This window comes from Euprymna scolopes, chromosome 45 (assembly GCF_053919585.1).
Source record: "Euprymna scolopes isolate OS-2025 chromosome 45, ASM5391958v1, whole genome shotgun sequence".
Classification (NCBI taxonomy): domain Eukaryota; kingdom Metazoa; phylum Mollusca; class Cephalopoda; order Sepiida; family Sepiolidae; genus Euprymna; species Euprymna scolopes.
In genome coordinates, this window is record NC_136526.1 from 23671736 (window position 1) to 23694478 (window position 22743).

The 22743-nt window shown below is 32.2% G+C and overlaps 1 protein-coding gene across 2 annotated transcripts in view; it reads right to left on the reverse strand.

Annotated features, from left to right (window-relative positions):
• LOC145269289 (ATP-dependent DNA/RNA helicase DHX36-like) overlaps positions 1–22743 on the reverse strand; it is a 180114-nt gene that overhangs the window by 35457 nt on the left and 121914 nt on the right. For both annotated transcript variants that reach the window (XM_080124973.1, XM_080124974.1), the window contains exons 22-23: positions 18389–18488; positions 922–1006 (exon numbers count right to left, since the gene is read on the reverse strand). In XM_080124973.1, the coding sequence (XP_079981099.1) occupies positions 922–1006; positions 18389–18488 (185 nt within the window). The remainder of the gene's footprint in view (positions 1–921; positions 1007–18388; positions 18489–22743) is intronic.

Consider the following 22743-nt stretch of genomic DNA (forward strand, 5'->3'; position numbering starts at 1 on the left):
ATGACATCTCATTAGACTAAAATTTTATTTCCTTTCTGTATAATTAAAAACAATTTTATACTAAAATGACATCTCATTAGACTAAAATTTTATTTCCTTTCTGTATAATTAAAAACAATTTTATACTAAAATGACATCTCATTAGACTAAAATTTTATTTCCTTTCTGTATAATTAAAAACAATTTTATACTAAAATGACATCTCATTAGACTAAAATTTTATTTCCTTTCTGTATAATTAAAAACAATTTTATACTAAAATGACATCTCATTAGACTAAAATTTTATTTCCTTTCTGTATAATTAAAAACAATTTTATACTAAAATGACATCTCATTAGACTAAAATTTTATTTCCTTTCTGTATAATTAAAAACAATTTTATACTAAAATGACATCTCATTAGACTAAAATTTTATTTCCTTTCTGTATAATTAAAAACAATTTTATACTAAAATGACATCTCATTAGACTAAAATTTTATTTCCTTTCTGTATAATTAAAAACAATTTTATACTAAAATGACATCTCATTAGACTAAAATTTTATTTCCTTTCTGTATAATTAAAAACAATTTTATACTAAAATGACATCTCATTAGACTAAAATTTTATTTCCTTTCTGTATAATTAAAAACAATTTTATACTAAAATGACATCTCATTAGACTAAAATTTTATTTCCTTTCTGTATAATTAAAAACAATTTTATACTAAAATGACATCTCATTAGACTAAAATTTTATTTCCTTTCTGTATAATTTAAAACAATTTTATACTAAAATGACATTGACAAATCACAGGATAGGAACAGCAAGTTTTAGTTATTTATATGTGAGGGATGCAGAATGTATGATTAGATGCATATCCGATAAACCAATGAACAATATTTTGACATTTCCAAAATGTGTAAATTGCACTCACCCGTTTTTCCTTTTTGGTTTGTAAATCTTTGCGACATTTGGGTAAAGTCCAGCGCAGATGATTGCACGTATTAAACTTTGATTATCTGAAAAAGCACAAAAATAAATTCTTTGAAGATTATAGAAAAGATAAAATAGATGCATATAAACAATAACAGAAAATAACTTTAATTAGCAGAGTGACCCAATATTGGCCATATAGAATTGTTAAGAGCTTAGCAGACAACATGCTGAAAAATTCTGGATGAATTTGTTAAAATTTTATTTCTTCAGACGTATCGAAATATGATTCGCAAATTACTTAGGTCATAATTCAGTCATAATTGATGGAATGTAAGCATGTAACCACATTAAGAATTTCACCCAGGTTCCTGAGTTTAACAGAAAAAATAGTTGGACAAAATACATCTGAAGAAGGTATGAGGTTACATCGACTGAAACATTGTGAAAATAACAGTTAAGATAAGAATAGTAATCCAAATATTACAAATAATCAATTCTTATGTCAGAAATTCAGAAAAACAAATAAAAGGAGCCAATTGTAATGCAAACATGTATCAGATATAAGCAGATTCAAAAGCAAAATAATTATTTTTTTGTTTTTAATTCCTTTATATCTGATACATCTTCTCCTATGAACTATTTTTATATACAATACAAACAATGTTTCAAGCAAACTACATAAACCTTAATATTATTTTTAAAATTCAGTATTAACAATCAAATATTATTGAATGTGACATTTTAGCATTGCCTGACCATAAAATAAAAATATATTTTGATTAATGCAGATTTCGTATTCATTATTATTTTACATTGGATCCAATATGTTGTAATGATTTAAAATGTTAAAATGACTCGTGCGCCACCACAGAGAATGAAAACCAAAACGTTTAGCTCATGATTTACTTTTTTATGATTTACTTTTTTATGATTTACTTTTTCCTTTGACATTAATGACTAAGCTATGAAGACATGTTTGCTACAAGGCTAAAAATTAAAACATGAACCAATAGCTACTATGTTATGCATGCATATTCGTAATGCCGGCGTTCAACCTTCATCTGGCAAATTGCATTTTTTTTTTTTAATTTTCACAGTTTTGCACGGATTTTCACCAGTTAAAACCCAAATATAAAGCATGGGCTTGAATATCTTATATATTAAGTTTCATGTCTGGAGACCAAGAACTGACAGGAGTTTGGTAGGAAAAACTTTTTAAACAAATATGTATACACATGCATGAATATATATAGAAAGAGGTTTGTGTTTACTATAACCTTTTATGCAAATATTATGCAAGTATAAATCATGTAGAATATCTGCATGAATATAATTACACGTAATAGTTAACTAAAGATGATCATCTCATAAGAAAACCGAAAAAATTAATAGGGAATTAATTGAAATAAATGTTTGAAAGAATATGCAAATCAGCTAAATCTTTTGCAGATGAATGCAATTCCACAACTCATATATAACAAAGTTGTATTTTCTTTTTAAATAAATAGAAAAAGGGGTTTTAATATGAATATCAATACACAAAAAAAAAAATTATAGGAGTGTATATATATATATATATATATATATATAAATAAGGAAAAGACGTCACTTTATTGTAGAATTAAATTTAGAATATTTTATTCAAAACAAGGAATACAAGATAAATGTGAAAAAAATTCCTTATTCCATGGAGTTTCAAAGACAGGCTCTTCTCCCCAGAGGAAAAAAAACGTTAGCAAAAAAAATATATAGATAAAATCTATTTTTGCTGGTTAGCACAATTTTTGCAAACTGAAGAAAAGAGTTTTTGAAAGAAAATAATTTGGAAATGAAAAAGAATATTCAACAATATGTAATAATTTTGGTTGCAGATATGCAGTGAGAATAAAACATTTGTATTGGCGATGACACAGATTCATTTGTCATACAGACCAAGTCTGCCACTAAAACCTGCATGGATACACATAATAAAGTGTTGAAGAATTAACACTTTATTATGTGTGTTATGCATATATACACATACTTGTCTAAATAATAAATAAAACTAATGATTCTTTCCTTAGTAGAAATTAATTTAGAAATCCGAGATATGAGAAGATAAATATATGTATATACAATATTATCTAGTCAATTACAGAACACCTATGCAAGTAAAAAGCAATGATCTTTGCCTATATATATTAGGTTGTCCGGAAAATAATGGCCATTTCAGGAAGTCTGTTTTGAAATTGGATTTTATCATAGGATTTTTATTATATTTCAGGTAAACATCAACATGATTATTGATTTATATGTGCTCTTTAATAATTTCTTACTTTTTTCTTTCAGAAAACGTTTTATGAGCGAATGAGTCCATAATTTAGAATATGAGAAAAGAAGACTTACGATTACTTTTCCTGCATGAGTTTAAGCTTGGTAATAATGCTTCTCAAACAACTGCAAATATCAATAGGGCATGGGGAGAAGGCATCACAAATGATAGAACAGTACGAAGGTGGTTTCAGAAATTTCGTAGTGGTGATGAGAGCCTTAAAGATGAAGAAGGTAGAGGACGGCCATCTAATCTCGACAATGAAAATTTGAGAGCCATTGTTGAGCAAAACCCACGGCAAAGTGTCACGGAAATGTCTCGGGAACTTGGTGTCAGCAGTTCAACAGTGTCGGACCATCTGAAGCATATTGGCAAGGTGAAAAAGCTCGACAAATGGGTCCCACATGAGCTCAATGAAAATCAACAAGCTCGATGTTTTGAAGTGTGTTCAATGCTCTTTTTGAGAAACATTAATGATCCATTTCTTGACCGAATAGTCACCTGTGATGAAAAGTGGATCGTTTATGATAATCGGAAACGATCAGGTCAATGGCTTGATTGTGATGAACCACCCAAACATTTTCCAAAGCCAAAGTTTCACCAACAGAAGATTATGCTGACTGTTTGGTGGTGTGCAATTGGTGTTATTCATTACAGCTTTCTGTATGCTAATTAGAGAATCACGGCAGAGGTTTACTGCAATCAACTCAAAGAAATGCATCATCATTTACAAAAATTGAGACCTGCATTAGTGAATAGGCGTGGTCCAATCCTGCTCCACGATAATGCGCGGCCTCATGTTGCAAGAATGACACTGCAGAAACTCACAGACTTGGATACGAAACTTTACCACATCCTCCTTATTCTCCAGATCTTTCACCCACAAACTACCATTTTTTCAAGCATTTAGCTGCTTTTTTAAGCAACAAAACTTTCAGATCTAATGCAGAGGTTGAATCTTTTTTCAAAGATTTCTTAGCATCTAAGCCAAAGAATTTTTATCAACGAGGCATAAATGATCTAGTTGATAGATGGCAAAAATGCATGGCTGTTCAAGGATCATACTTCGACTAATTTCAATGTCTAGTGTCACCTATTTGATTAATAAATCCTTTTTCTCTAAAATTGGCCATTATTTTCCGGACAACCTTATATATATATATATATATATATATATAAAAAGCTGAATGTCTGTGTGTGTGTGTGTGTGTGTGTGTCTGGTCATGAATAGGCTTCTATATGGTTGACTATTATAGAAAACTGATCACATATAATGATAGCTGTATCAAGAGTTCTCCATCCTTGGACGTACTTGGCTCTTATACAAATAGAGAATTGGATCAGCAGTGCGATATCTATTGGAGCGGTAGAATGATCCCACCATTTGGTATATTTTAGCTCTGCAAGGTGAGTTTCCAAGAAACTGAAGGTATTAATGGAAGATCAAACTAAGTGTTTGTTCATTATATATGCTACTTCTTACGATACCATATTGGATTTCAAAAGGATATAATTTTTTTTTTGAAATCCAATATGGTGACATAAGTTTCCTGTATTATTTTTTTAAATTCAATTATTTTTCTTTAGTTTTTGGAGGAACATACATTTGTCTCTGAGGAGTTGTTTAGTGATCCTCTGCTATTCAATGAAAGACATGTAAGGCATACTACATAAAAATAGTAAATAAAAACATATTTATGTTTCTGAATTTTTGATATGCGGATTGATAATATCATTAGGACTATTTAGACTAATGTTCATGTTTTAATGAGAACATTAGTTTTTATTTTTTTTTATTAGTCCTTGCCAACCTAATGCTCACTGTATTCTGGTCTTATTTTTTAGTTACATACTGAGAAAATAAAAAAAGAAATACTTTTGAGATTGTATAAGTGGTTTGGTGAGATTTGCAGCAATAGTTTTATTTAGATTCTTGGCGTTTTTTTAGAGAAATGAAAAATAACACAAAAAATTCTGAGGACAAGGTTAGAAAGAAATTACATATTCATTATCGACAGCAGACACAAACAAATAAACTTGGTAGGAGAGGGGTCTAATGTAAACTTCCCATGATATCTCCGAATTCCACTTTAAATGTTATTTCTCGCAATGACTTTCATAAGAATTCACAACATTTTTACACTTTTCTGCTAAGTGGAGCTGCCAATAGATTTTAAGCAATTCTGGATCCGATTTTATTTTTTTACGGATTCTATCATGAGATTTTTTTTTTTAAAGTTTATTATTATTCTTTTTCACCCAAAATAAGGCATGTTGGATGTAAGGGTTACTGTTTGATACCATATCTACAGGGCCTCTATGTAGTGAGTTGAGTAACGAGATGTTTGTTAATATTACATTTAAACTTCTGCATGTAACTACAGTCAGGGAAGTAGGAAACAGGGAGGAAATTCCAATGTTTAGTAATCTGAGGGGAAAAAAACATTAGAGTAGAAATCTTCCCTGCATCTTGGAACCTCAACAGTGAAGGGGTTAGAGTTTGCTGCTTGTTGGGTTAGTTGAGCATATGTACATCAAGGGAGCACAAGTACTATGAATTCATCAGAACACATTCACTGAAAGGATAAAATATATAAATTTATAATCTGGTACAAAACTTATTTAATATATAAGTTTTATAGTCTGGTACTATATTAATTAATATAAGTCTATTAAACATATAAATTTAATATGTATATATGTTAAGCCTATTAAATTTTTATTTGAGAGAATGCTTTTCGAATATATAATTTTTTTTAATTTGGTAAAAAGCTTATTTAATACATAACTTTTAGTCTGGTACAAGGCTTATTTAATGTTATTTTTTAGTCTGGTACAAGGCTTATTTAATGTTATTTTTTAGTCTGGTACAAGGCTTATTTAATGTTATTTTTTAGTCTGGTACAAGGCTTATTTAATGTTATTTTTTAGTCTGGTACAAGGCTTATCTATATATATAAAAGCGAAAATGCGTGTGTGTATGTATGTATGTTCGTTCGCTTTTTGTGTATGTCTGAGAAAGGCATTTTTCCAAGAAGCTATCGGTCGACTCACTTCTTCTTAAAACTTTTTATATCACGTCTAAATGATAATATCTATGAGTTAACAATCAGGGTCGTCTGCCTATTTAATTTGCCCGACTTTGAAAAGATAAATATTCCACATATTTGGATCGCCGCATGTTGGTTTCACTTTTCAGTATAAAAACAGCGAAACCGGATTCGAACTGTCAACTATCCTGCAGTAAAACGATTTGACCTCATTAAAAACTGGGCAATAGCGTGATGTTTGACATTCACTTTTTAATCTCTCTTACATTGACTGTCGCTGTAGCGCAGGTATTCAGGCTTAGCCTATGGGCCTCAAGGTGCCGGGTTCGAACCAGCCTGTCACCAAGCCACCTCCCTTATTTTTTTTTCCCATTTTTAAAATTGCTGTTTTTTTATCGTTTTTTTTTTTTTTTACATTTAAACAGGGTTAAGTTTCCTTTTTGTTCTTCTTTTACCCCCCCCCCAAACGCACACACCTACAAGCACCCTGGCAATGCCGGGTACCCCCCGCTAGTCTATAATATAAGTGTCACCTGTTTGTTTAAATGTATGTATGTCTGCCTAAAACTTTCAACAGAGGCAACGGATTTTCACAAGCTCGGTATCATTTTGAAGCTCAACCCTTCGGATGACAAATATCGAAAATTGGCCAAAAACATTAATTCCTTCACCCTTAACTGGGCACTTTTCTATAGGTAGGGGTCGCTTTTTTCGCCGATATTTTCGAAAGTCATCCCTTCTTTTCGATTGTCTAGCCTTAATTTAAACCTACGTCACTTCTGGTTTGGCGATGGGCGCAACAGCAAAGACTACACTTTTTTTTATGTTCTTTCCCTCCTTCGGGTACGAAGGCTAGTTTAATATATATATCATTTATTTTAAGTAGGTATCCCAAACTAGCCTAGTCTAGGATGCGAAAACTGGTAAATAAAGTTAAATTTCCCAAAACTTCAACTTGCGATATCTCGTTTATTTTTTGGATTATTTTGATAAAGTTTTAATTTAAATATAATTTAATCTTTTTGCTTTATAGATATATAATTCTTTTTCTTGTGTTTTTAATATTTTTTTTGCAGGTTACTTCAAGTTATGTCACTAATTTTGGTGAACGCCACTTTATTTTTTTGACACAAAAAAAATGGTGTTTTTCAAATTTGGTTCACGCGATATTGTGAGTACACATATTGTAGGTATAAAATAGTACCATTTTAAAGAAAAAAGGTTGCTTATCAATATGGTGAGCTTAAAAAAGGGTTTTAAGCTGTTTTTCACAAAAGAAAATCCAACTTGAAAACTTCAGTGAAAGAAATATGAAAGAAAATCAATTGAAAAAATTCCGAAAATAGCACCGTTTTGTAGAGAAATATCTCCTCTTTAATAATCTGTTGGTGTCATATTACTACACTCATAAATCAAGGAGCACCACTACACATCGAGATTTACAACTTAATCTCAAGTGACCGAAGTAAGAAGTATCATCATGAAAATTAACTGTCAGTACGAACGAGACGCGTGACTGAACGAAAACGTAAACAAACTTGTTTCACTAATATTGAAGTTCTTAGGCGAGTTTTTGTTTATTTAAAAGTTATAGAAAGTTATTGTTTAAAATAATATTTTTAGTGTGACAAACGCGTCAATAAATGAAATGAAAATTTACAATTTAAAAAATGTCAGTTGTTTATTTTCTATATCTTCTTTCAAACTTTCATATGTTCTTTGCTTTATCTTCTTTCAGTTGGATAAACTTTAGCATTGTTGAATTATCTTTTAAAAATTAAACTGGGTACATTATAAACCAAAAATTATTTTTAGTTGCATGTGACTGACAGAAAAATATTTTTCATTTTAAAAAATGTGCCTCATTTTTTTGTTTATTTATTTCTCTTATGTTTTGTCGGGCGTTTTTGATATATCTAAAATTTTGTTAAATTATTTTTTTTATTATTAGACTGTACAGTTACATTACTTTTAAAAAAAATTAACAAAATATAGTTAAATTTTAATTTAGTGCAACAAGTCATGTGTAAATAAAAAAATTAATTTCACGTAAAAATGTGCATTTTTTTTTATTTATGTTCTATCAGGCGTTTTTGATAAATTTGAAGATTTTGTTAAATTATTTTTTAATTACACTGTACATTACTTAAAAAATAATAACTGAAAATATAATTAAATTATGTGCACGTGGCGCATAAATGAAAAAATTAATTTCACTGTAAAAATCATTTTTTTTTGTTTAATAATTCCCGAGACAGTAAATCTACAGTTTATCGCTGAAAATGGACACACCATTTTTTTTTTTCGCGCACCTGTCGTTAAAATCTGAGGGAGAATAAAGTATTTTAAACTATGGCCGAAGTTAGAAATAAATAACAAAAAAATTAAACAATGCTTATTCAATATATATCTACTTTTAGTCTGATACAAGGTCTATTGAATATATAATTTCTTTTAGGCTGATACGAGGCTTATTTAATATATAACTGCGTATTGTATTTTCTCTACTGTTCTCCCTCAAGTCAGGATTGTATCCTAATCGATCATGTCTCTGATAATATAGATGCAGCACTCTCCTTAGATAGTAACGCCCAAATACATTCGTTTGGTGACTTTAATGTCCACCATAAAAATTGGCTTGGTTTCTCAGGTTACACAGATGCAGCTGGACACTCTCTTATAGCATCTCTATAGCTCATTCCCTTACATAGACAGTATTGTTTCCAACTGGCCTACCAGATTGTGAACCACAGCAAGTTTCACTTCTAGACCTATTCCTCACCACAGCACCTGAAGATTGTGTGACTAATGCCCACAGTCCACTCGGAAACACAGACCACCTAGTGGTATCAGTTGACATCACATTTAAATTCCAACTTCAAGGTGAGGAACCATTGCTCAAAACAAGCTCCTACAACAGGGCTGACTGGGAAACCATTAGAGAACACATCCAAGATATCCCATGGACCAATATCTTCTCTCTTCCTGCTGAACAGTGTGCCAATGAGACAATTGAGACAATTGAATGGTACAAAGCAGGCATTGAAGCACATGTTCCCACACAGAAGTATTATAGCAAGCCCCACTCACCCCATAGTTCACTGCAGATTGTGCAGCTGTCATTGCACAAAGAAAGCATGCATTCTGCCGGTTTGTACGTCATAAGTCAAATGGATTCTGGACTTTAATAACTGGTGACAAACCCGAGTAACAAAAATATACAATAACATTATTATTGCTTAACAACTGACAACCATTGCTTAACAATTGACAATCATTGCTTAACAATTGACAATCATTGCTTAACAATTGAAAAAAAGAGGAGGTTGTATAATCACCAATAATATCTTACTAAATTTAAAAAAAAAGAAGATCAACTTTTCTCTTCTTTTAAACAGAAATGCTAAAGAATATGCAAATCAATGGCAAAAACTATTTTTAGGACTTGCTGAGTTTGATGAGTTTTTTTGTCGTTGACCTTTTTGGTCGAATTGATCAAAATACTATGCTTGGACAGTAATGAATGCCAAGTGCAAATTCAACATTTCATGAATAGACAATTGTTTTTTGTATGTAGATTATGCTGAACTTGAGAAAAAATTTGGAACAGGTTTCTTTTTTAAAGAATTCTTTTGAAATACACAAGAAAAGCTGGTCAACACTTTAGGTTTAATTATATCAAGTCTCAAGTGTTGACTGACTTTTCTTGTGTATGGAAGATGGGATTAAAAATGTTTGAAGATTTTTAATAAGTCAGATTTGAGACTGCATATAAGGATGAGCAAATTCTTATGTGGACAACACGTCACCATATTGTATGGATGTTACGTGGCAGTAAATAAAATATATGTGATGGCAGATGGTGCGATTAAATTGGAGGTCAAAAGTTAGACTCTGAAGACCGAACAGGTGTTAAATAATAGGATGATAGAAAAACATCACGTGGTTGAGGAGAGAACAGAGAGTTCTGGAGAGTCACTCATTGGAAATGCACGCAACGTGAAAATGATGTAGAAATTGCCTGAAATAAAACATTTGAAAACTCAGTCTCCATTGTGTTTTTGTAATTAATATAAACTTTTTTTTATATGCGTATTTAATAACTTGTCTGTTGTTTTCAAGTAAAAAAAAAATATCTGGAGTTTCTCTTTTGGTTTTTACATTTTATTGGAAACGCAAGTAAATAAAGACACGTTTTTAATAACTGTTGTTGTTTTCATTCACGGTGCCTTTTACGTGGAATTATTCGGCTTCCTTTTATATACGAGTTGTACAGCATTCTAATGACATTTTTTTAAATTTAAAATAGATTTAATTATTTTAAAGAGATTTTTTTATAAGTTCTGCTTTCATATTTTTTTTTTATATATTTTCAAAATTATTGCTTTTCATTGTTTAAAATTGTCTAAATTTAACCTCATGGGAGGCAAGTAAACAGTGACTTAATTAAAAAAAAGAAAAAAGAAAGGTTGCAAATTTTTATATAAAAGTTATTTTTTCATTGTTTCAAATTAAAGTTCTGTTGTCAGCCAATGAATAAGAGATCCTTCTTGACTAAGGCAATTTAAATTTTTTTCCATATAAAAAACTGACCTTATCTAAGTTTAACCTTATGAGGAGGCAAGTAAAAAAAAAAAAAAAAAAAAGAGGTAAATTTTTATTTAAAATTATTGTTTCTCTATTCTAAAAATTTTATGCATATTTATTCTGTATATTTTAAGAAAATCTATTTTTCATTAATAAAAAAAATATTTAGTAAAAGTAATTTATTTTTGTACTAACGTGTCACCACAAAGCCATAAGTTGCTCAAAAATAAGGATAAAAAAGATGGTTGTATTTTATTTTACTTCATTGTTTTCTTATTTTATATTTCATTTTAATTTTGTAATATTCAGTAAAATTACACTTGAACTTCTGCATGTCAGTAAAGTTGGGGAAGCAGGAAACTGGAAGAGAATTACAAAGTCTAGCAGTTCTGGGGAAGAAGCTATTGGAGTAAATAATGAAAAATGGTTGGAAAAAGATGCAACACAATTTGTACTTGCACTAATGATCCAAGAAAATTTTCACGTCTACTTTCTCCATTAGATAAAAAAGAACCACAAATTTTTCAGCAAGTCATCCAATACAACTATTTCCTTTTAAATACAAATCCAGACTTAACAGAGTTAACTATTTCTAAAATAGCAAAAGATATAATTGACATTTGGAAGGCAGTTAACCCTCGTTTACTAATTAGCAAATGAAACGTGTAAATAGAGTGAAGATCATGTTTCCAGAAAGCAAAACAGATAAATAGGAAATCTTTACCTGCATTCCAAGAAAAACTTTTCCATGAAAAGCTAGATATGCTGTTTGTACTGTTTTAAGTTGTGATGACAAAAATGTTTAGCAAAACAAAGAACGTTGCTAAACTAAGAACATACTTGGCACGTATCTTTTGGAAAAGAAACTGCTGAGAAGAAGGTGGGCTCTCTTTACCTTGCTAGAAAGTTACGCATGAAAGTATCCTGTACTTCTACAAAGCTACCATTCGCCCATGAGTATTGCTGGTGCATTTGCTACTAGTCTATCGCTCCTGGACAAGGTCCAAAAGAGAGTCGCCAACCTGATCGGTTCCGAACTCTGATCTAAGCTTCAGCCCCTGTCCCATTGACGAAATGTTGCATCTCTCTGCCTGATTTACAAGTATTTTAATGGTGCCCCCGCCCCCGACGAACTAGAAGCCCTTGTGCCCCCCCCCCCCCGGCGAAAATACCCCTGACAACCCTGATAATCAGCAAAGTCCCACATACAGTAGAGATCCCTAAATGCCAGGAAGGTCTACTATAATAGCTTCTTTCCCCAGAACTGCTAGACTTTGAAATTCTCTTCCGGTTTCCTGCTTCCCCAACTTTACTGACATGCAGAAGTTCAAGTGTAATGTGAACAGACATCTTGCTGCTAAACTTCCTACAACTTAGGTGCCTGATAGTAACCCCCTACAACAAAGTGGCAATGTGCCTTGTTTAGGGTGAAATTGTAATAAACAAAAAAAAAAAAAAAAAAAGATTTTCTGTTTTTTTTTTTAAATGTTTTAAAAAATATATTCAATTAACAAAGCCATGTAAATTTTATGACATTTTCGAATTTTTGAGATGAGGATGGGTTATTCATATTATTTGGATTCATTGGACTACTGTTCTCATCTTGAGTGTGATTTTCACGTTTTGGTCGATGTAACCCCCGACCTTCTTCAGGTGTAGCTTGTCGAACTCAGGAATGTCCGCAAAGACCCGTAGTGCAGTGGTTAAAGTACTTGGAAAACTCAATGGTAAAAAGTGATATTCACTGAAGGTTAATCCTCAGTGTGGCCGACCAAAAAATACAATTGCGGACCTCTATCCAGTCATGGCTGATGGAACAAAAGCATGCTACTCCCGTGAAGTAAATAAAGGGTTCTGCTTGAAATTCCATCCACATTCTTGAGTTCGACAAGATACACCTGAAGAAGGTCGGAGGTTATATCGACCGAAACGTGAAAATCACACTGAAGACGAGAACAATAGTCTGATGAATCCAAATAATACGAATGTAAATTTAAAATTAAATTAATTTCCATGTTTGCTTTTGATGTTTGAACACTTCTAAAAAGCAACTATTATCATTTTCATTTGAAATAATCTTTTGACATCTGTTTGTAAAAAAAATGTAAAATTTGATATTTTAAGTTCAAGTGGAAGAGAGGGAATATTTGAAAGATCAGAGCCAAAAAAGGCCCCAAGAGTACTTTCTAGCTTGGTCCAATAGACAAAAAAGGACCCAAGAGTACTTTCCAGCTTGGTCCAATAGACAAAAAAGGACCCAAGAGTACTTTCCAGCTTGGTCCAATAGACAAAAAAGGACCCAAGAGTACTTTCCAGCTTGGTCCAATAGACAAAAAAGGACCCAAGAGTACTTTCCAGCTTGGTCCAATAGACAAAAAAGGACCCAAGAGTACTTTCCAGCTTGGTCCAATAGACAAAAAAGGACCCAAGAGTACTTTCCAGCTTGGTCCAATAGACAAAAAAGGACCCAAGAGTACTTTCCAGCTTGGTCCAATAGACAAAAAAGGACCCAAGAGTACTTTCCAGCTTGGTCCAATAGACAAAGCCAACATAAAAAATGTAAAAAGAAAACAGAAAGATTAGAATGACAAAAGAGGTTATGTTCATCATCTAATGATGTGGTAACATCTTATAATGAGGATGCTGTTCTTTCCCACTCCACTCCTTATAGTCATTCACCAGAAGTTGAATACTTTGAGCCTGGGAGACATCCCGCAGGCCCTTACAGTTTTATCAAAATCCCTTGAGATATTATGAAATTAATCAACGGTGATATTTCTTCCAACCTTGCAAATGCATTAATTTGAGATTTAGTGGCCACAGACCTTCTCAAATCTAATGTCGATATAAAAGATTTTATCATTGATAAATGTAAAGAAAAGACAAGAATGAAAGAAAATGTCCATCAAAGACATGGTGAAATTGTTGATAACCTTGTTTGTATTGGGGTTGATGGAAGAAATGATAAAAATACATTGTTGTATAAAGAAATTTTGGGGCCAAATGGAAAAAAAATATTTTAAAAAAAGCAAAGGGACCAGAATGCCATTTGACCTTAACAAAAGAAATGGAACACAAAAATGAATATCTCACTCATAGAGTTATTCCTAATATTGGTTCAACTAGAAATGTTCTTGCAGAGGAAGCTGTTAGTGTTCGGAAAGGATTCAACAATTAAGGCTATTTTAGTAGAAAACACAAATACAAGTTGTGGGGCGCAACTTGTAGCACTTGTTGAGAGAAAGCTACAGATAAAATTACACACCATTCGTTGCTCTCTACACCAAAATGAACTTTCATTTAGAGTTCTTTTGAGGGAACCACAAAAAGTCCTATAACTTTTGCTGGTCCGCTACGTAAATTATGTAGCAATGATAATAATTGGTATTTATTCCAGTTGGTTGTCCTCATTTTAAATTTTTGTTTGCATTTTGTAACCCCACATGTGGCTCCCTCGTCAGATCGCCGACTCCCAACGTCATGTACTGTGGATTTTTCGTTCATGGCCGGACCGTCATTTTCTCGCTTGCGACTGCCGGTGGGGACACACGCGTGGTTTCACAAAAGTACAAATATTCTAAGCTATTTTCTATCTATTGTTGATTGTAGGATATTTCCGATTTCTTTGTTTATTCTAAGCTATTTCCTCTTCCTTTGTCTATCCCCCCCCCTCTCAGCACTTAGTGGCTCAAATCCACCCCAGGGCCACTTTATAGTATCACATCTTATTATAAAAATTAAAATAGATAAGCTTTACATTTAAAAGTTAGCTCAATATAGTATTTTTATATTCTTTCAGTAGTGAGGAGCCGACCAAAAAAGAATTTAAAAAAAAAATAACACAAATCTACTTTAATGCCAATTATTGGTTGGAGTTAATTAACCTTTCACAGAGTGATGTTTGTGAACCGGCATTTAGAGAAACAGTTTCTGAAGATGAACTTTTAGATTCACTGATGAATGGAGCCAAGTTATAGTTGCCAGATTTGTCCTCACATTCACAAAGTGTTGGAAGGGCAGTTAAATTAAAAAGCTTCTGAATCAGTGTATAGGTTTGAAGCAAGACAAAGGCATATATACTTGCAAAGGTGTTGTGTCATCAAATGAGGCCTGCATTTGCTTCCAAGCGATCATATGTGTAGCAGTTTGATGCAATATGTTAATCAAGAGGATACACATTTTTTTAATAACAAAAACAATTATCTGTTCTTTCAATCTTAAAATCTTAGCACTGTTCCAATTTCATTAAGGAAGCTATCAATGGTAATGGAGGTAGATTTTTTTAATTGTATCTTTTATCTGTTTTACCTTATTTTGTTTCATTAAAACAAAATAACATTATTTGGTTTAAATATTGAAAATAAAAATTTTTCTAACCAATTTCTAGTGTAAATATTAGTGATGGGACGATTTCAATATTTTTCCCAATTATTGATTCCGTGCTAAATTCCTGATTCCGATACAATTACTGATTCCGATTCTTAATAAATTTCTAATTATTTAACTATAAGATTGCTATTTTCCCCGATTTTCTGTCAAAAAACATGTTAACTATGCAGATATTTTCATAAAACATCCAAAATACACTTATGGAGAGTGATTTATCGATTTTAGCTTCACTGGTATTTTAAAATCAATAAATATTTATTATTTTATCATTATTACCAGCAATGGAAGATTTTGCTTTAAACAAAATCAAATAAAAAAAGACAAAAGAATCATTTTGGCATCGGAAAATTGGCATCAATTTTTCTGATTTCGATACCCGCAAATCTTCCGATTTTTCTGATTCCTGATTCCGATTCCTCGTCCCAACACTAGTAAATGTATAATAATATAATAAATATATAATAATATAATAAATATATAATAATAGAATGAATATATAATAATATAATAAATATATAATAATATAATAAATATATAATAATATAATAATATAGTAAATATATAATAATATAGTAAATATATAATAATATAATAAATATATAATAATATAATAAATATATAATAATATAATAATATAATAAATATATAATAATATAATAAATATATAATAATATAATAAATATATAATAGTATAATAAATATATAATAATATAATAAATATATAATAATATAATAAATATATAATAATATAATAAATATATAATAATATAATAAATATATAATAATATAATAAATATATAATAATATAATAAATATATAATAATATAGTAAATGTATAATAATATAATAAATATATAATAATATAATAAATATATAATAATATAGTAAATATATAATAATATAGTAAATGTATAATAATATAATAAATATATAATAATATAATAAATATATAATAATATAATAAATATATAATAATATAATAAATATATAATAATATAATAAATATATAAAAAACAAAGATTTTTTTCAATTCGTTTATGTAGATGCTCTTTACTGTCATTTCTTCAAATAACGGTGAAAATAAGAGATCTGATTTTTTGTATAAGTATTTAAGTTTATTTATACAAACATTAATGGCTACATATGTGCATACATGTTTTTGTAATCACCCATGCTAAGGGAGATTACGTCTTCAGGCCATGAATTATCTTCGAAAACTGACATTTCAAGACAAAAAAAAAAAAAAAAAAAAAAAAAAAATCAAAACTTTTCTTCATTTCGTTTACAAACATTAGAAATCTTGTCACCTAATATGGGTGGGGGGTTATGTGTAGGAGGATGAGCAAAGTACTTGAACGATCCATTTATCACAGGTTTTTATCTTACTAATATCCTAACCCTTTATTTTTATTATTCTTTTTATCATTCTCGTTCTTTGTTCACTCGTATTATTTAAAAAAGAGTTCCCCATATGTCACTCAATAAGTTCCGGGCCTAACTAATATAAAAATTGTTTTTAGGCAAAACTCAATTTTATTCATCAACATCTCATTCTATGATGATATATAGATTCCAATGCTTCTCTAAAAATTTGATTTTTTTTGTTTTAGAATGATTTGGCTTTGGCCTCAGAATAAACTCCAGTTTCCAATATGAATTCATTATTTGGGCAAAATCTCTCAGAAGAATTCTTTTGAGGTTTTCAAACAGTTAGTAGTTGCTGGAGCCCAACCAAATATAGAGTAGATGCAGAGTAATTGAAAGTGCAATTCATGTAATTTTTGCCATTGTTAGGATCGACTTGTGACACGGAAAGTTGTTTTAATGTATGCAAACTTTTTCTTTTTCATTTATTGTTTATTTTTTTTTCAATTTTTCATTCAGATGGTCAAGGTAATTCATAAACAAAATACCCTGTGCATCTCAAAATAGGGTAACCAAAACCTTGCCTGCTGATATTTGCATCCTTCTTCCACTCAATTGACTGCCAATTTGATTCCAGAATGAAGGGATAGAACCATGTTTTATCCATTATTAAATAGTGACACAAAAACAATTTTCTTGCAATGAAACAGTTGCAAACAATCGACTGTGAGTAAACATGACACAGTTTTTTCATCAACAAATATTCATGCAAAGTACAGTCTTTTAATGTCTTTAAAATGAACATCAGTAATGAGTAATGGTAATTGTATGTAAGAAAAAGCGATAAAAAAATAGCTTACTCAGTGCTAAACAAATTTTCATGATCACATGATCCTTAATATCTGACTAAATTCCCATTATGTAGTTCATAAAATGGTTAATGACCTCATAACACTAAAATAATCCTTAAAATTTGAAAATATGTACAAAATGTGTTTATAAGCCAAATTACAACACAATGTTATTTAAAATAAACAAATACTTATCTGTTTAAAATTAATTTTTCAGTGATATATGATATCATCAGAATTTGTTTTTTCTTACCATGGAGGTAAATGTATAAAATCCATGGAGGTAAATGTATAAAATCCATGGAGGGAAATGTATAAAATCCATGGAGGTAAATGTATAAAATCCATGGAGGTAAATGTATAAAATCCATGGAGGTAAATGTATAAAATCCATGGAGGTAAATGTATAAAATCCATAGAGGTAAATGTATAAAATCCATGGAGGTAAATGTATAAAATCCATCAAATAGGTTTGTGAGCAGGGATATTTTCTAAAACCAGAAGATTACGCTTGGCACGTGTGATAACACAACTTTGACATTAATCCTTAAAAACAATCTCCATGGTCTGATGTTTATTTTTCTATTATTTTTGGTTGTTTTTGTTTTAATAAGTTTTATATGGATGACTGAAAATTAAAGTAAACCTCACAAAACTTTATTTCACGAGTTAAATCTTTACATATGACAAATCAAATGAAAAAACAAAGAAAAGTAAATAACTTTTTTTTCAATTCAGATTTTTTTTCTTCTAAACTAACGTGACTTGAAATGTTAAAAATGGTACACTAAAAGGATGGCATTTCTTGATAATAAAGAAACAAAGTTTGCAAAACATCAATATATACACTGAGAGAATAGATCAATATTAAAGTGTTAATGCATGAACTGAAAACTAAACCAGCTCAAATACCTGAATGTATGTTGGCTGCCCTGTTCAAAGGATTTGGTGCTTCGATAAATCCAAGGTCATATATCAACGTTGCAAATTGTTTCTTCATTTCTTTTAGCATCTGAAACAGAAATATTGAAAAGGACGTTGAATCTAGAGGATTATTAGTAATTCTGTTGTGTCTATAACGCTTTCAGATCTTGTTCATTGTCAGCAATAAACAACTGCTGGACAAATAGAGTTCACTCTTATCTATGAACAAGATAACTGAATTTCAATTGAGTTACCATGCCAGTCATACAGTGCCCCTTCCTTACATGCAACTACATCACACCAGATCTTGAGACAGCTATTGTGGCAGCACTCCTGACAACCCATGGAGCCATACACACTGTTGGTGCCTCTATTCATACAGCGACAGTTGAGAAGGTTAAACGACCAACTATAACCCGACGGCCGGTGCTACTGAAGGCTGGGCCTACTTTCAATCATGTTGAATTGATTATATGGTTGCCACAAAGATATTCGGACGTGAAGAAGTGATCCAACTATTGGAACTACGTAGTGATCTCACTTGTACATCAGGTGGGAAACTCAAATCCATGGATGAAATCATGTGTACCATCCGGAAGCTAGCAATCCAAGAAGAAAACACAGGTTGTACAGCATGCAGCAAGATCATGACGAATCGGTACATCCATTCCCTTTGGTGCTTGCCTTCGGGGGCAGGCAGATATATGTAATATGTCAGTTCGTGATCACATGCTCCAGCTGTAACTACAATGTGAATCTGATGCCATCATACGAGACGTGCTGAGCTGTGGGATTACGGATCCTGATATTCAACTAGACCTTCCGGGAAATACAAACAAGGACATGAAGGGTTTCAATTTATTGAGGTTAGTAAGCGATCTGCCTCAAAATTGTTAAAGATCTGTTCAGTGGCAGCTGCACGGTCATCATACCAGAGAACTAAGCATCTATGAGGTCAAACAAGAAACATATTTCTCCTGTGGATACGTGCAGTCATGGCACAAAAACACTGCACGTATCCACAGAACTCAATGCACATCCTTTGGACATAAGTGTGAACACTGTCATCGAGACAACCACTTTGAAAACGTGCCATAGTAAAGGTGCCCCAAATTTTACTTGACCAAAACAGCCTGTAAAGTCCATGAAATGGAACACTGTATGTAACGCTCTATGTAACATCAATGATGACTCATCTAAAAGCAAAACCCACAGTACTAACAGTAGCATAGAAACCAGCATATGACTTGATCACCGTGTATATGACGGTCTTTCCAACACTTGGATCAAGCAAAACCTCAACCATTCAGAAATCTAACAGTAGAGGCTCTTCCCGGATATCACATAGCTCTGGGTGTTGGCTTACCGGCACGTTCTGTGGCCATTAATATGCCAGCCATGGTCGACACCGGTTGTCATAGTTGCCTTGCTGGTCTCAAACTGGTTCACCGCCATAGGCTACATGAATCGGAGCTGATCCCAGTAACAATGTGCATGGCTACCAACAGCGGCATCAAAATATTAGGAGCCATGTTATTGAGCCTCTCTATCAAAAATCGACATGGATAACTGGTTGAATTGAGACAACGTGTATCAGCCCATCGTCAGATAAACTATTCCTAAGCAAAGAAGCTTGTGCGGATCTTGGCTTGATTGCTCCTGATTTCCCTATTACACATGACATACAGTCAAAATGCTGCCACCATAGATGAGGCAATTTGCGGATGCCCAATGCGCCTTCCTCTCCCTCTAACGGCACTCCCACACAAAACAACAGAGGAAAACTGCGTGAAGCTTCAACAGTTTCTTCTTGATCTTTATGGTCCCAGCACATTCAACACATATGAACAGCAAACATTACCTATAATGGACTACCCATCGTTAAAGCTAATGGTGGACTCAGATACCGAGCCTGTAGCTCATCATAATCCTGTACCGGTTCCCATACATTGGTAGGAAGAAGGCAAAAAAGGACTCGACTGAGACGTGCAATTGGGAGTCATTGAACCATTAATTAGCAAACCTGTCACCTGGTGTCATAGAACGATGATTTGCACAAAAAAAACGGTCAATCTTCAAGCCCTAAATGCCTATGCAACTCGTGAAATGCATCACACATCATCGCCATTCCTCCAAACGCGATCAGTGCCATCTTGTAAAAAGAAAACTGTCCTCGATGCATGGAACGGTTACTACAGTGTACTCCTCTGTGAGGAAGATCGCCATTTTACCACATTTATCACCCCTTGGGGCTGATATCGCTACAGGACGGCACCGCAAGGCTACATTACTTCCTGCGATGGATACACATGACACTATGCCGAGATTGTTGCGGACATACCGAACAAGACAAAGTGTGTTGACGATGCTTTGTTATGAGCTGACAACTTGGCAGAAAGCTTTTCTCAGACTGTGAACTGGCTTGACATCTGTGGAAGAAACAGCATCATGCTTAACCCAGATAAATTTATTCTTGGAGCGGACGTTGTTGAATTTGCTGGATTTGAGATCACCAAGAATTATGTCTGTCCATGTAGGAAGTATCTACAGGCAATTCTGGATTTTCCAACACCGAAAAATATCGCCAATGTTTGTTCATGGTTCGGTCACACCAACCAAGTGTCATATGCCTTCAGAATGACAGATTGCATGTTACATTCAGGGAACTTCTTAAACCGACCACCCAATTCAAGTGGAATGAGAACCTAGAAACCATTTTTCAGGAATTCAAGGCATTGATTATTGTTGAAATTGAACATGACGTCCGCATCTTTGATCCGGTTAAACCAACATGCTTGGCAACTGATTGGTCAAAATCTGGAATTGGATTTTAGCTCCTACATAAACACTGTAACTGCCCCAAAAAGGAACTGTTTTGCTGTCACTCTGGCTAGAAGGTGACCCTAGTTGGCAGCCATTTTAGACATACAACAGAATCACGCTACGCACCGAAAGAAGGTGAGGTACTCGCAGTTGCAGATGCCTTAGAAAAGGCGAGATACTTCATTCTTGGATGTTCAAACCTAATCATTGCGATGGACTACAAACCGTTGCTGAAAATATTCCTTGAAGATATTTCCACCACCCGCTTACGAAACCTCAAGAAAACAGCACTACGATACAGATTTACTACAGTCCATATTTCCGGAGTAAAGCATCACGCCACTAAAAAACAAACTTTATAAATTGTTCAAAACCAGTTAGATTAATTTATCCCTGACGATGAATCCTGAAGGATTGGAAAATACTCGGACTTATGATAAATATGGTGATTACATCAGCCAGTTCCTGCCAGAAGTGAAGACTGTTATTCAGAAGTTGGAAAGGATCGAAAACAGAATTAATAGACAAAAAACGTTTATTTTATTTAATGAAATATGTCACATATATATATATATATATATATAGACTTAAAACTCATTGGTATATGAAAACTTTATGGCTATACATACATATATATATACTGTGCAACACAATTTTTGCTCACTTGCATCTATCATACATTTTTGATAGCTTATCTACTATCATTCACAGTTCACCATAACTCACATAAAAGCAGTTTTATGAATTAACTCAAAATGAATTTATTTTCATATATTCATTTTTTTACGTGGACCCAAAGGTTTTGCAAATTACTAAAATTTGTTACAGGAAAGATGCTGACAGTCTGACAGCCAATGAAATGAAATTATGGAATTACCTGCATTGAAGAAGTCTACATTAGAAATTGTAAAAACCATCAAACTGTGAAATTGTTTTGTCAATTTGGACAAAAAAGGAAGATACAAACACAAAAGCATTACATCAAGAGTGACCACATCAAGAGATTTAAGAAAAATCCAAAGATGTTAATCTGCAATTCTACACAGTACAAGTAAAGCTATTTTTGATTGTGCTGGGGTTACTGAAATTTCGAAAAGGACCCAAAATTGAATTTTGAAAGAAATAGCAGACCAGAGAGCACTGACCAAATATCTTTCTTTGAGTGATAAAAACTGTCAGAAGTGACTAGCATGGGCCACTAAGTATCTGAAAACAGATTTTCATAATGTTTTGATGAAATTCAAACTACGTTGGATGGCCCTGATGGCTGAACCAAACGATGACTTCTAAAAGATACCAGTACTTGTAAGGTTGAGAAGCAATGACTTAGGCCAGGATCTTGCGAGTGAGATTGTTGGGCCTTTTCTGGTTCCTGATGATATTAAAAAGAATTTAGTGAATTATTGCTTGTTTTTTGGAAGAGAATTTGTTGCATTGGTCAAGCTTAAAGAACAATGATATCAAACACAATGATATCAAACACAATGATATCAAACACAATCTCATTGTCCAACAAGATA